General features: G+C 43.0%; 1 protein-coding gene across 1 annotated transcript in view; it reads left to right on the forward strand.

The window, feature by feature from the left end:
* Positions 1-273: 273 nt before the first annotated feature.
* Positions 274-12,620, forward strand: part of ENPP2 (ectonucleotide pyrophosphatase/phosphodiesterase 2) — a 53,168-nt gene continuing 40,821 nt past the window's right edge. Inside the window, 6 exon segments of the mRNA XM_035891578.1 lie at positions 274-390; positions 392-466; positions 766-868; positions 6,957-7,112; positions 9,185-9,310; positions 11,369-11,429. Coding sequence (XP_035747471.1) covers positions 274-390; positions 392-466; positions 766-868; positions 6,957-7,112; positions 9,185-9,310; positions 11,369-11,429 — 638 coding nt within the window.

The following is a 12,620-nucleotide window of genomic DNA, read 5'->3' on the forward strand; positions in this document are numbered from 1 at the left end:
CCGGGATATTTCGTTTCGCAGCCCCGAGTGAGCTTCCCCCTTCTTCTCCGCGCCAGATGGAGAGGCATTTGGTTTCTCTTTTAACCATGTTACTTTTGCGAGGAGAATAAAACGAGCAGGAGCAGCTATTGGCCGCAGCAACATCAGAAAGCCCTGCTTTGCCAGGGGAAACCACATAAAAGCGCGGGTGTGCGTGCGTCTTTGGGGGGAGGGCGCAGCGAGGGATGATGCCGGGAGCTTCTTGCACTCGGAGCTGCGATTTGTGAGTGAAACATGATGAAATCACCCCCTGGACAAATCACACGAGCCTGTCAACCTCACCAGGTGGGATTGCTCGTAGCTAATAGCCCGAACTCCCAGAGCAAGGAGAGCTCCGCGCTCGCTGTAAGGACAAGGCGGCGGCGCAGCGCAGGCTTGGCGAGAGCCCGCCGGGATGGCTGGGACGGGCTGCGGCCGCTCGCACCAGGTAGGGGAGGAGAGGAGCGTGTTTGCTTTTAGAGGAGGAGTAGCCCGTCTCTCCTGCCTTAAGTTCCTACAAAAAGGAGCGTTTCAGCTCCGGACAGAGATGTTTTATTCATAAACCCCTTCTGGTTTGTGTTACTCTCCAACGGTGACGCTGTCAGCTGCTGCTCCGGTGATGGGCACTGCAGCGCCGGGGAGCTCCAATGTACAGAGGACCATCCCTGCCCCTTTCATCGCAGTGCTCTTGGCTCCCGCGTCCTGCTTTTTGCACAGTTTGCTCACTTTGCTCTTTTACTTTTGCAGGTTATATCTTTATTTGCTTTTGCCTTTGGAGTAAATGTCTGCATGGGATTTACAACAAATCGATTTAGGAGATCTGAAGAATGGGATGAGGGCCCGGTCTCAGGTACAGTAACAGACATAAATTGTACATCGCAATACCCTTACGTTATATACTGTGGTTAGAAACCACTCCTACTCCGAAACAGTAGTTTGCTTGTTCCTTTTCCCTCTAGGATATAGAGAAGAATAAATAACTCACCGAGCCCGAGTCAGTTGACCTTTGGGACTCACCTATAGGTCTCCTATTTACTTAAACTTTTGCTCTGTGTGCATGTGACTATGGAAAATCTAGCTTATTTTAGGACTGAGCACTGTCAGTCTCGCAGAGACCGCTCTCATCAGCTCCCACGTAGCATTTGCCATGTTTTGTGCTCCGCGCAGTTTCCTTCTGGCGCTAAGAGAAACACCCCGATGGCTTTAAGGGTACCGGTTTTACTTTGGTAGCTATTGAGGCGGTTTCTAGAAACTTGATTAATGCTTTCAAGAGGCGCTGGTGAGAAAAGCTGTGGGGATTTCTGTGGCTCCTGAGGTCATGCTGGTTTGTGAACAGCAGACGGCAGGCATCCGACGGCGGAGAGGGCCGGGGAGAGCAGAGCAGGTGTTCGCCCAGATGTGCTGTCACCCAGGCGTCTGTTTGTCTTTTCGCCTCCGACTTTTTTCTTTGGAGGAAAGCAAGGACATGCCACAGAAGGGACTGTTGTTTGCATTCTGCGGCAGTATAGGGTTTTGTGAGCTCAGGCATAGTCCAAGTGGAAAAATATATAACATGGAAAACTAGTCTTTTTTCTTTAAAAAAAAAAAAAAAAAGTAGGCTTGACTTGTGTCTCTGTTCCTCCCTTTGGCAGGAGAAAGGAAACCTGTGGTCATTGACTTAGAGCTGGTTAATAGCTTGTGAATTTTAATTACAAAATTGTTTACCGTGGCCGGAGTTTGTTGTGTTCCTGGTAATGAATCTGTGTCCCCCTCTCCCTGCTCTTTCACAGGAATTGGTGCCTAATCACAGCCACAGTCAGGGCTGCTGATCACTGAGCAAAGGCATTTTAGGTAACCAAAAAGATAGTGGCTGTTGCTTTTGATCTTTATAGAACAGTAAAAAAAAAAGGTGCTTGGAAGACCAAATTTATTTCTATTTTTATCTTCTAGTACGTTAACTGTAGGGCAGTTGCGTAGTGTGTGTAACAGTGACGTGAAGGATTTGCATTTCATGTCTTCAACACATGACTGCCAGTTGCTTTGCTTTGGCTGGTGACCGTCTAGGCTTTTGGCAGGGCCGCTCAGGTGATTTTTACTGAAGCCCCAAAGGTCTGATAGTGGGGACCCACTGGAGCTCATCGGTGCCAAGTCTGTTGAGCCAGCCAGCACCCTTCAGCGCCGCCAGGGCTGGGGTCAGCAGCTGCAGGCTCTTTCCCATAGCAGGAGGTTTAGCTCAGCATTCCAGGAAAATAGGAAGAAATACAGGATCTCTTGCAAGAGGGCAGGAGATGAGGTACTTTTGGCAGTCTGTTGAGAATTTGCTTACAGGTGGGATTGGACCAGAACCTGGCATTGAAGTAGCCTGGTCCAGGGTGCAACAATGAGAGACAGAAAAGTAATGGAGAGTTTTGTCCCTTCTGTGTTTATGCAGCTTGGTTACTTTTATTGCAGTAAAAAAGAAAGGATGTGATGGCAAAGAATGAAGTATTATAGTCACATCTGTCTAAAGGAGAAAGTAAAAGTTTATACTGGAGAGTTGCTTTTCTTAATAAAACACTGTGATGGAGGAACCTATTTAGGCTCCCCTAGTTGCATGACTTCCAGTGGTACTTCTTCAGAAGCCCAGTGCAATGAAATATCCAGAATAAGAGATTGTTATAAATTCTTTTTCAACTCCACTCTGCTTTGGCTTATTTATTTCCAAGTTCCTTGGTGTCTAGAATGAATTATTTTGCATTGACAAAACACTGTCTCTTCACCAACCATTACTGCATATGTCCAATTCGTTATTTCTCCAGGGGTATGCCATGGTTAGAAGGAAATTTCAGTTTTCTTCTGGCATAGAACTCATCTATGAGTCAAGAGCAACATGGTTTTTTTCCCTAGTTCCTTAAAAATGCATGTCAAAGAAGTACCATAGTGCCTAACCCCCACCTTGTTCTGTTTTTACAGTGTACAGATATATATGCCCTTGCACACTTGAGATGTTTAATATTTTTAATGAAAAACTATTTCATTGAAATTATTTTTTTGACTTAAAATTTCTGAAAGACATTAGAGAACCAAGGCTCCCATTTTTTCATAACTTTGCCTTTGTGATTTGCTTTATGATCTTTCTAGACATCTTTATGAGAACTTTCAGGGAAAATGGCCTTAGTACTCTCTTGAAGCATGTTCCTTGGTCATGATAGGATGATACCTCAAATTTTGGAAAGAGAAACACTGAGGTTTTTGTACCCCTTCTCACTGGATTTTTAAGAATGTCATTAAAAATTGAGTCATATGTTATATAGGAAAAGTCAGCAGGTATTTCTCATTTTGTGTGACTTCTCATTGAAATGCTACTCACTGCAATGGCATTCTGAAAAATGAAATGCAAGTTCATAATATGAATATTATTTAGCAAAACTGGTGTTCCAGATGTTTTATGTAGGTATTTGTTTGATCCACATAAGTTCCATAGGATCCAAAATGGCAAATTCTTACCAGGTAGTCTCCTTCCTTTAATGGTTTGAAGCTGCGCCAGGGCAGGTTTAGGTTAGATATTAGGAAAAACTTCTTCACTGAAAGGGTTGTCAGGCTCTGGAATGGGCTGCCCAGGGAGGTGGTAGAGTCCCCATCCTTGGAGGTATTTAAAAGAAGGACAGATGAGGTGCTTAGGGACATGGTTTAGTGGTGGGATGGGAGGGTTAGGTTAAAGGTTGGACTCGATGATCTTAAAGGTCTTTTCCAACCAAAGCGATTCTATGATTCTATGATTCTATGATTCCTGTAACGTCTGTGTAAGCATGTCTATATTTTGTAGTCCTATGATTGAAATACTACTGGAAGTAAATGGATTTGGTTTTTTTAAAAAATATTGTAATCAGATAGAATCAGAGCAAGTAGTTTGATATGGCACTTTCCAAGGTAAACACGCCACATTTAAAATGGAAAGGTATTAACCTCCATGGACTGAATCAGGAAGGCAGTAGTGCCCTATGTAACTTCTCTCTCTAACATATGACATTAGAGAGAACCCTTAGATGGCTGGTTTGAGCTTAGTTGGGAAAAAAATAGAATGCATGGAAAAAGATGTGAAAAGCTTTACGTATTAAATAAGGAGGGGAGGATCTTCATGTCCCTCTGCCTGCTGCATGGTCACATTGCAGGACCTGGGGAGGGATGCAGGGATTTCAAAAAGGATTTGGAAATTGTGCAAGTTTGTTCTGTACAGGGGCTTCTGTTAATTTGAAAATGCTCCTGATGATATATTTTCAAACTATTCTGCATGCACCAGTACCCATGCCACGGCATTGTGCACGACCTGAAAATCATGGTCTGGCTGCAAAGGCAAGGTCAAGCGTGATAAACAAAGGAGCGATCTTAATGTATTCAGAGATCAGAGGAGTTAAACCAAGTCCTCTTTTGTGCTGTGATATGGAAAGTGTCCTACATTGACTCAGGAGGTGTGACTTGAATTTGCTAAGTAATTTGAGATAATTTGTCACATCAGTAATAAAGCATTTGTCAACAGATGTGAAAAAATAACAGATAAGGTAGCTGGGCTAAACCTTTCTTATGTGAAATGGAAACCCTACTTGCAGTTATAGGAGATGGAGCTAGAGGGGACCTTGAACAGCCGTGTAGACCTTCTCTATATCCCAAGACCTGGTCAGTTATTACTGAAGTGCTCCTGACAGATCTTGCTCTAACCCGTTCTTCAAAACCTCCCAGATTAGAGATTGCACAGCCTCTGCGGGCAATTTGTTCCAGTGGTTTCCTGATAAATGAGCCTCTCTTTACGACAGCTAGGCATTCCTTGAGCTGCAGTTGACTCTGTCCCTTATGTAACCTGCAGTCAGATTTACACCTTCTCTTTCCTAAACGCACATTGACGTGTGGTTTTTATCTTCTGAAATGATCTCCCTCTCATCCCTTTGAAATGAAAAGGGCAATGCCACAGTGTAAGGGATACATAGGGTATGCTAGTATGTAGTACCTTTGAGTCCATAGTACCTTTGATTTGCAGCTTACTGGATCTGCGATTACATATCACCTAGCTTCCAAAAAGGAAAGTAGTAGAAGAGGTTAATTAACATGGAAATATTCTTTAGCAACAGATTTTCAGAAGCATTTGGCAGGAAGCAGCTGTCATTAAGAATAAGGAACAAGACTTCATATCTCTGAAATCTGAGTGTTTGAAACAATTCTCATGTGATTAATTTCTAACATAGCTTTGTGGCCTATTTATGTGAGCAAAGAAAATACTGATCTGTATGTTGCCAGCACAGATACATGACCTTTAACTCCTTGGAACTCTAGATAGTCAAAATACCGATGGCTCATTATGAGCATGCTTGCAGGGTATGTACTTACAGAGTGAAACTTTACTGTGTGTATGATCTTACTTGCTCTGATCATTACTTACCTGATCGAAAAAACCCACAAAAGCAGAGAGAGACATAGTTGTCTACTACTACCTTTTCCAGAACTTGCGTGAATGTGCCTTGCCACTGCCATGATCCATGACTACAACCATGGTTGGTTTGGTTTTCTTACTCATTATCTTGCTGTAGGGTTGATTTGCTTCCAGGTTTTCTCCCTGAAGTGGTTTATGCTGGTGTCCAACCAGCGCCAGGGAAGCGGCGGGGCAGTAGGGCTGGGGATGGGAGCTGGTGGGACATCAGCTACTACAATGTCACCTCCAAACTCCCCCTTCATCTTCTTGTCCATTGATTCTCATGGTGTTGGGATCTTGTTTGGGAAGAGATTTGCTCTCAGTTTGTGTGGAGACTAAACTTTCAGCTATGTAAAAGAGCAGGGGAAAAAATATATATGAGGAGATCAGTGCAACTGTTTCCCAAAAGTGCCATTGCATCAGTCCTATTAAAATCATACTGCTAATCATGGTGAGGTTTGCCAAAACTAAAACCAAACCCAAACCGTGGTCTAAAAGAAAACAAGGCCCAAGACAATTTCAAAGACTCAATTTTAATAGGTCTCTTAAGGAACAATAGCCATTGTGAAATTTTCCTTGGAACACCTCTGTTTTTAAAGAATAACATATATTCGTTAGTGTATTTCATAAAATACTATTAACCCTGGAGAGTGGCACACAATTTTCCTGCTTCATATAAGCTGCTATGTAGGATTCTCTTATGGGAGAAAAGTATAAAATATTTTAAATCTATACAATACTAAGTTTTGAGAAAAGAGCAGAGAAGTACATATCAGCTTTGACAGTAAGGGCCCTTACTAATAAAGAGATTATTGAAGTCTAATACATTATTCATGGTTTTCAGACTGGCAGTCCTGCATTTAGTTATATACATCAAATATATTGATTTCTTACATACTTTTGTATTTTATTAAGTTTTTATAATTTAATGCTCTGCAGAAGCCCACCAAAAAGCCTTGCTTTGTCTCTCCATTAATTTATAGAGCATCTTGCAGTTTTCTTTCACACTTGACATTGATTTGGCGCCTTCTAGTACAGCAAACCAAGTCCTGCTGACTGCATGTAAGATTAATTACAGCCCTTTCCTATGCAAACTGCCCAGCCAGCCATGAAAATGTCACTTGGTTTCTGAAAACAAAGGTCTGCTTCTGAGGAATAGCTGCAGCTCCTGGAATGGGGCCTTGGAGACTTCAATACATTTCTGCTAATGATCTCTTGATTGTTGCAGAGGTAAAGCCAGGGCTGTTTCTTTGCAGGACATTATCACAGCAAGGCTGCTTCCTCTTCCCCGCCGCCCCGCCCCCCCGTTTTTTTTTTCTCTACAAAAAGAGCAACCTTTTTGGAATTTGTTCTCTTTTTTTGTTTGTTTTGTTTTTTTTCAAGCAGCCCTTCTCCTCTTCATGCTCCCTATCCCATAGCAGGCAGACAAGGTTTTGCTCATCCGAGTGGCTTGGGGCTGAGCTGCCCGTCCCACCACTGCTGGCCTGACAGATGTTGCCCTGTTTCTTGTTCCACACAGTCCTGTCAGATTCCCCCTGGATCAGTACTTCTGGTTCCTGCAAAAACAGATGCTTTGAACTTCAAGAGGCAGAGCCTCCTGGCTGCCGCTGTGACAACCTGTGCAAGAGCTACAACAGCTGCTGCTTCGACTTTGATGAGCTGTGCTTAAAGACAGGTACGATGGGTCTCCTGTCCCGCACCGCTGGGTGCTGCTTATGCCAGCGGTCGGAACCTGCCACAGTAAGGCAGAGCTCCCTGCCATAACCTGCATCTCCTCTGCACGTCACCTTGCCAGGCAGGCTCGGCTCAGCCCAAAATGCAACCCATATTTCCTTGCAAGGAGCCGTAGGGATGCGCACCTACCAATCCTCACCACTGGGCTTCAGCCGTGGTTTCCAGGGCAGAAAAAGCACGGTACTACTCATACCACATGAAAAGGAGATCTTGCGATACTCAGTTAAAAGCAGTAATCAGCGTTCAGGCACCAGTTTGATCTCCAGGTTACAATGAAAAGAGCCATGGTAAAGGCTGGAGGTTGGTCATTCCGTGTCAGCCATCCTTTTTTCTCCCAAGTGATGACGTAATATTGGAGCAATTCATGCTTGTTTGTGGACTGTGCATTACGGTTACTCGTGAAGGTGCCTCTGAAGCTGGGAGCACTGAAGCGGTGCAGGTCCTCTCGGAGTGAGCTGCAGGTGACAGGCTGGGCTTGTTACCCTTGCCCCAGCCTCCAACTTCCAGATGTCAGGATGCACATAACACGCTGGTAAAAACGTTTGACTTCAATTCATTGGACCCTGGGGGATGGAAATACGGCACTGGATTCATTTTCTTTTTGTTTTTTTCATGAGTCATAGGCAAGGAAAACTTCAAAGAGGGCCATGAGTTATGTTTTACTTCTTAGCATAGTGCATTTAAATTATTAGTTGTACCCATCTCCTTGAGTGTTTGCACAGTGGTCAGAGTTGACACAGGTGCCTTCTACTTTCGCCATTAAACATTTTCTTGCTTTATCAAAGAATTACACTTACTAAGCAGCCAGAAGAGAAGACTGATGATTAAAAATATCATTGCCCATGGATGTGCCATGCTTGAGAGTCCTGACTTCCTCAGTTCTATTTATAATGATATCACTTTAATAGCCTGGTACCAAAAAATGGTGAGCTAATCCAGTATGAAAAACTACATTTTTTCCAGGCCAAAAACTTTGGAATTTTTAGGCTGACGCTGTTTTGCCCCTGGTGTAAATGACTGCAGAATGAGAGGCTCTTTTTGAAGACTTTCAGCACAATACAAGATGTTTGCTACCAAAGGGCAGATTTTCAGTTCCTCAGCTTCCTCTCTGCATGTGTGTGTGGATGCCTGCATAGCCCTTGGGACTGTTGTGTGAATTGTCATGTACTCCCATAGGCATTCATTAAGGCAATTACCACATGTACAATCTGTAAATATTACTTGTTCATAGAAAAAAGCCCCAAATGAAGGATAAAAAGGCGTAAAAGACATTGCTCTGATGTGGTGTGTTTTTTACTGTGTGCATGCAGTCTAAAGTGATTTTTAAAGTTTCTTATTGATTGGGCCAGGACATGGAAAACCAAATGCTTACATCCACAGACCCTGTTCCAAAGTGTAGCAATCTCGAGAGCACCCTCATTTAGACAGGCCCTTAGCTCCTAATTTCATTTGCAAGATGAGAAGAGCTGGAGTGTTTTACAGCAGCCGTGCCATGCTTTTCCTTGAAGAGCAGCTCTTGTTCTCGTAACTTTGCAGTTGGCACTGAATCTCCCCCTGTGGGTGAGGAACTGGTGGGAGTAAAGCATCAATCTATATCTAGATAGTCTCCTTTTAACTTTCTCTTGTTTCCCATGGATTGAACTGGGAGAAAAGGAATGGAATACCCAAGAAACACCAGAATTCTCAATTTGTGCTCCAGGCCCCACCATTTATCTTTCAAGATCCTTGTCTTCTCCTTTCCACACTTTTTCTGGCATTCAGGTTGTACAAAGCCTGGAGTACAACACCTGAGGGTAGCAGAAGCACTTGTGTGGGGGTGGAGGAGCCCTCCTGCACTTGTGGGACACAAGGGTCCTTTTTGTTTCTGGTTGACATGCCTATTTCAGAGGTCTTGAAATCACTAAAATAGGGCCATAAACTTTACATCCAACGTTAACGACTGGAGCGGCTTGAGTGAGTACTTTTTGGTTTGATTATAATCTCTCATTCTTGCTTACCTTGTGAACACTTTAGCTCGGGGCTGGGAATGTACCAAAGATCGCTGTGGAGAAACCAGGAATGATGACAATGCTTGTCACTGCTCTGAAGACTGCTTAAGTAGAGGAGATTGTTGCACTAATTACCAAGTCATTTGCAAAGGTACGACTTTGGTCTTTCTACCTCTTATCTTTCCAAACCTGATAGAAGACAGCCCTGTGGGTATAGAATTTTCTGCTAAAGAAGGAACCCTCTCCTTGTTTAGTTCTGGTTTTTGGGAGGAGGGGGGAAGAATGGGGAAGTAAGTTTGTAATTTTTTTGGCACTAGCAGAGGTGATTTATTATTGATACTACTTATTGATAGTAGAAGGACGTTGTCTTTGCCTGTAGAGATACTGATAAAAATCGAAGAGCCATGGCTGGATGAAGAGTTTAAAGCAAGACGCAAAAGTGTTCAGGTGCATTTGTCTGTGTCACAGGGAAAGCAGGGATATCTGATGGTCTCAGAAGGAATGGAGCATTCCTAGATATGTTATCTCCATCTCAGAGACCTCTCCCTACCCCCACCACAAAAGCTCCTGCTCATACTACTTGGCCTAACACCTGTAGGCTTTGTTTCTTGTGGGAGAGGGGTTGTGAGAATACAAGGGCTGTATTTCACAGATGGGTGACATGGGCTTCAGATGTCACACTGGGGATGACCCTGCTACCTTCTAGACACACCATGGCTGCAGTATGGCCTGCACTGGTTGGTGGGTGGATGGTCTGTGAAGGCTTAATGTTCATCCTCTACCCTGATCTTTTGGAGCATGTCCTGCCTTGGAGCATGTCCTACCTTGTGTAATGTGTCTCCCATTTGGAGCAGGTCTTCTGATCCTTGGTAATGAGGTTTATGGGTTCTTACTTTTGTATCTCAGCTAGTTCTTAGTTTTTCCATTCATTAACTTTACTGGTGAAAGGGTTACGGTTTGAAATTTTTTCTTCCACCCCATTTTGGCCAACTGCGTATGTTCAGAAAATTATAATAGTCAAGATCCATACTTTCTTTACTTCTTTTCTTCTTTACTTGAGTTTTGCTGTTGGGAATCCAAATGAAATGTGTATCTTCCAGCAAGTCCCCATAGATTATGTTCTTCCTCTTCCCAAAGAAACCCAAGGCTGAGACCACTTAAACACTGGTATAGTTTCAGTTCCTGCCTTTTTTGTGAGCTCCCTCTTACAAGGGTCAAGACAGAGGAATTTACATGTCTCCAGCCTTAATGTACATAATTTCTGTTTAATTGGTTAATAACAAATTATCTCAATGACCCTGGCACTCTGACAGGAGTAAGCCTTATGTGAGAACAGTGTTTCCTCTTTATTCCTCCCCTTGCCTATCTGAGGATAGGTTTTCTTTCCTTGGAAATTGTCCCTCCACCTCCTGTCATGGTCAGTTGGAATTGCTGCAGGACACATTTCCTGCAGATTTTTTCTATGGTCCTTTTTGTTTTGTTCTTTTAATTGAACTGCAGTTCCTTTAATAGTGTCAGGTTCAGGAAGCAAGCCTCATTAGATAATAATTCGTTTTTCAATTGACCTGTGAAAGTGCAAGTCATGAGCTACTCTATAGTCAGCATTCAGCAGTGAAAACCTTAAGAAAATAGTTGATTACATAAAGTAATTTTAACAAATCTAGCTCTGAAAGAGTATTAATGCTTTTTTTAGCTGTGTCTGGGTCTCACCTGATCCATGAGCTGATCAACTCTCTAAACCAGCTGGAAACTATTTAGGGTTGTTTTTCTTCCCCAGAATGAATTTTGTTTTGTGTCTTTAGCCAGCTGAATCAGCTCATGGAGACATTAGAGCTGGTGGGGAGGAGGGTGGGAATTCACAGCCAGAAGCAGCACTACCTGTTTTTGACAGATCAAAAATAAAAAAATTAAAATAGATGACCACTGTGCCTAAAGCGTTACCACTGTCTCCTGTGGTCAAAAGGACACTTTTAACTCCAGTTTTAACAGCTACTTCTAGGATTGCTAGTTTGGATATTCTTGTTGAATAGAATATAACCAGATCATTTGTTCAGCCTTGTGAAAAGACCTGCTCATTTTTCATGGGAAGTATGACAAGACAGTCCATTAACTGGAGCTAGACTTTATTTTTTTGACATTTTCTGTGAAACTTGTAGCTGTGTCCACAGGTGTGGGCTTTTTTTGAACTCCAGTGTAACTTTCCTGATAGGAGAAACCCACTGGGTGGATGATGACTGTGAAGAGATAAAGGCTCCTGAGTGTCCAGCAGGGTAAGTGTTTTGCATGCAACTGCAAAGTCAAATGCAGCAAGGCCAGTGGTCCCCAGCTCTGCCCTGGACCTCTGAACACCACGTTTCTGCACTGGCCCTGTCACAGGCTGAATGACTGGGGGTTGGATGCTTTTCTGTACTTCACTGTTTGTACAATTAGGCTGATGATATTGTCATGCATTTGCCTTGAGCTGCTGGATGAGTAGTGGTCTGTGATATGTGGGCTTGAACCCTTGGTCTTTGATCACCTGCTGATGGGTTGGCCTGCTTCACTTACCCACATAAGGAAGGTAACCAAACTCCCTTGAAGTCAGTGGAAAGGTTTTTCTGATTTTGATAAAATTCAGGTCAAGCCACATGTGAACACAGTTTTTTAAAATTGAATTTTGTACTTTTAGTGTTATCGTCCTAAATGAAAGGGTTTCTAAATTGCAATGGGATACAGGCTTGACTTAGTGAGGTATCTGAATACATGAATAACATTGAGAAATTAAGCACTTTTGACCAGTGGGCTCACTATTATCCTTAAAGGTGAGTGTCTGCTCAGGTGCTGCGCCGGGTTGCAGCTCAGTCCATGCTATTCGGAGGACAGTTTGGAGGAGATAGGAGCCCCTGCCTCTCCTGGTGACAGTGACGCTGCCGCCCATGCAGCGGGTGATTAACATTAAAAGTTCAGGTGTGTCCATCTGGGACACAGCTCTGCCTGCTTAGGGTCCACTCCCAGTAGCAGTAGTAAATAAAAAAGTAATAAAATAACATGAAATACTGTCATTTTTAGTATGTGAGAATGAGCTCTGCCTCACAGAGCTCACTCAAAATGCCACATGGACTTCTGTTTGTGAAGAGAGAGAACCAGCTGTCATGAGACATGTGGTTTTTAACTACAGATTGTATGCTAGGGTGGGTACTCATGCATACTATTTTTTTTCCTTCTCCATGTCCTTCTATAAGCACTTGCCTTTTTGGGCTATATGCTTTTAACTGCTCAGGGAAGATGTCTTTTATGTTGGAGCTCAGCCTTTTCACTGACTGTGAACAAGCACTGGACATTACTAGGCATGAAGATTATCAGTTTGTGATGATATGTTAAGTAAGCAAAAAACCTACATATATAGACATATATCATATGGAGTAACTGTACCTTAGATTCTCTGGAGTCTCAGTGAGCAAGTGGAAATAAAAAAAAATTTT

The sequence above is a fragment of the Egretta garzetta genome, unplaced genomic scaffold (genome assembly GCF_000687185.1).
Source record: "Egretta garzetta isolate BGI_Z169 unplaced genomic scaffold, ASM68718v1 scaffold13, whole genome shotgun sequence".
Lineage (NCBI taxonomy): Eukaryota > Metazoa > Chordata > Aves > Pelecaniformes > Ardeidae > Egretta > Egretta garzetta.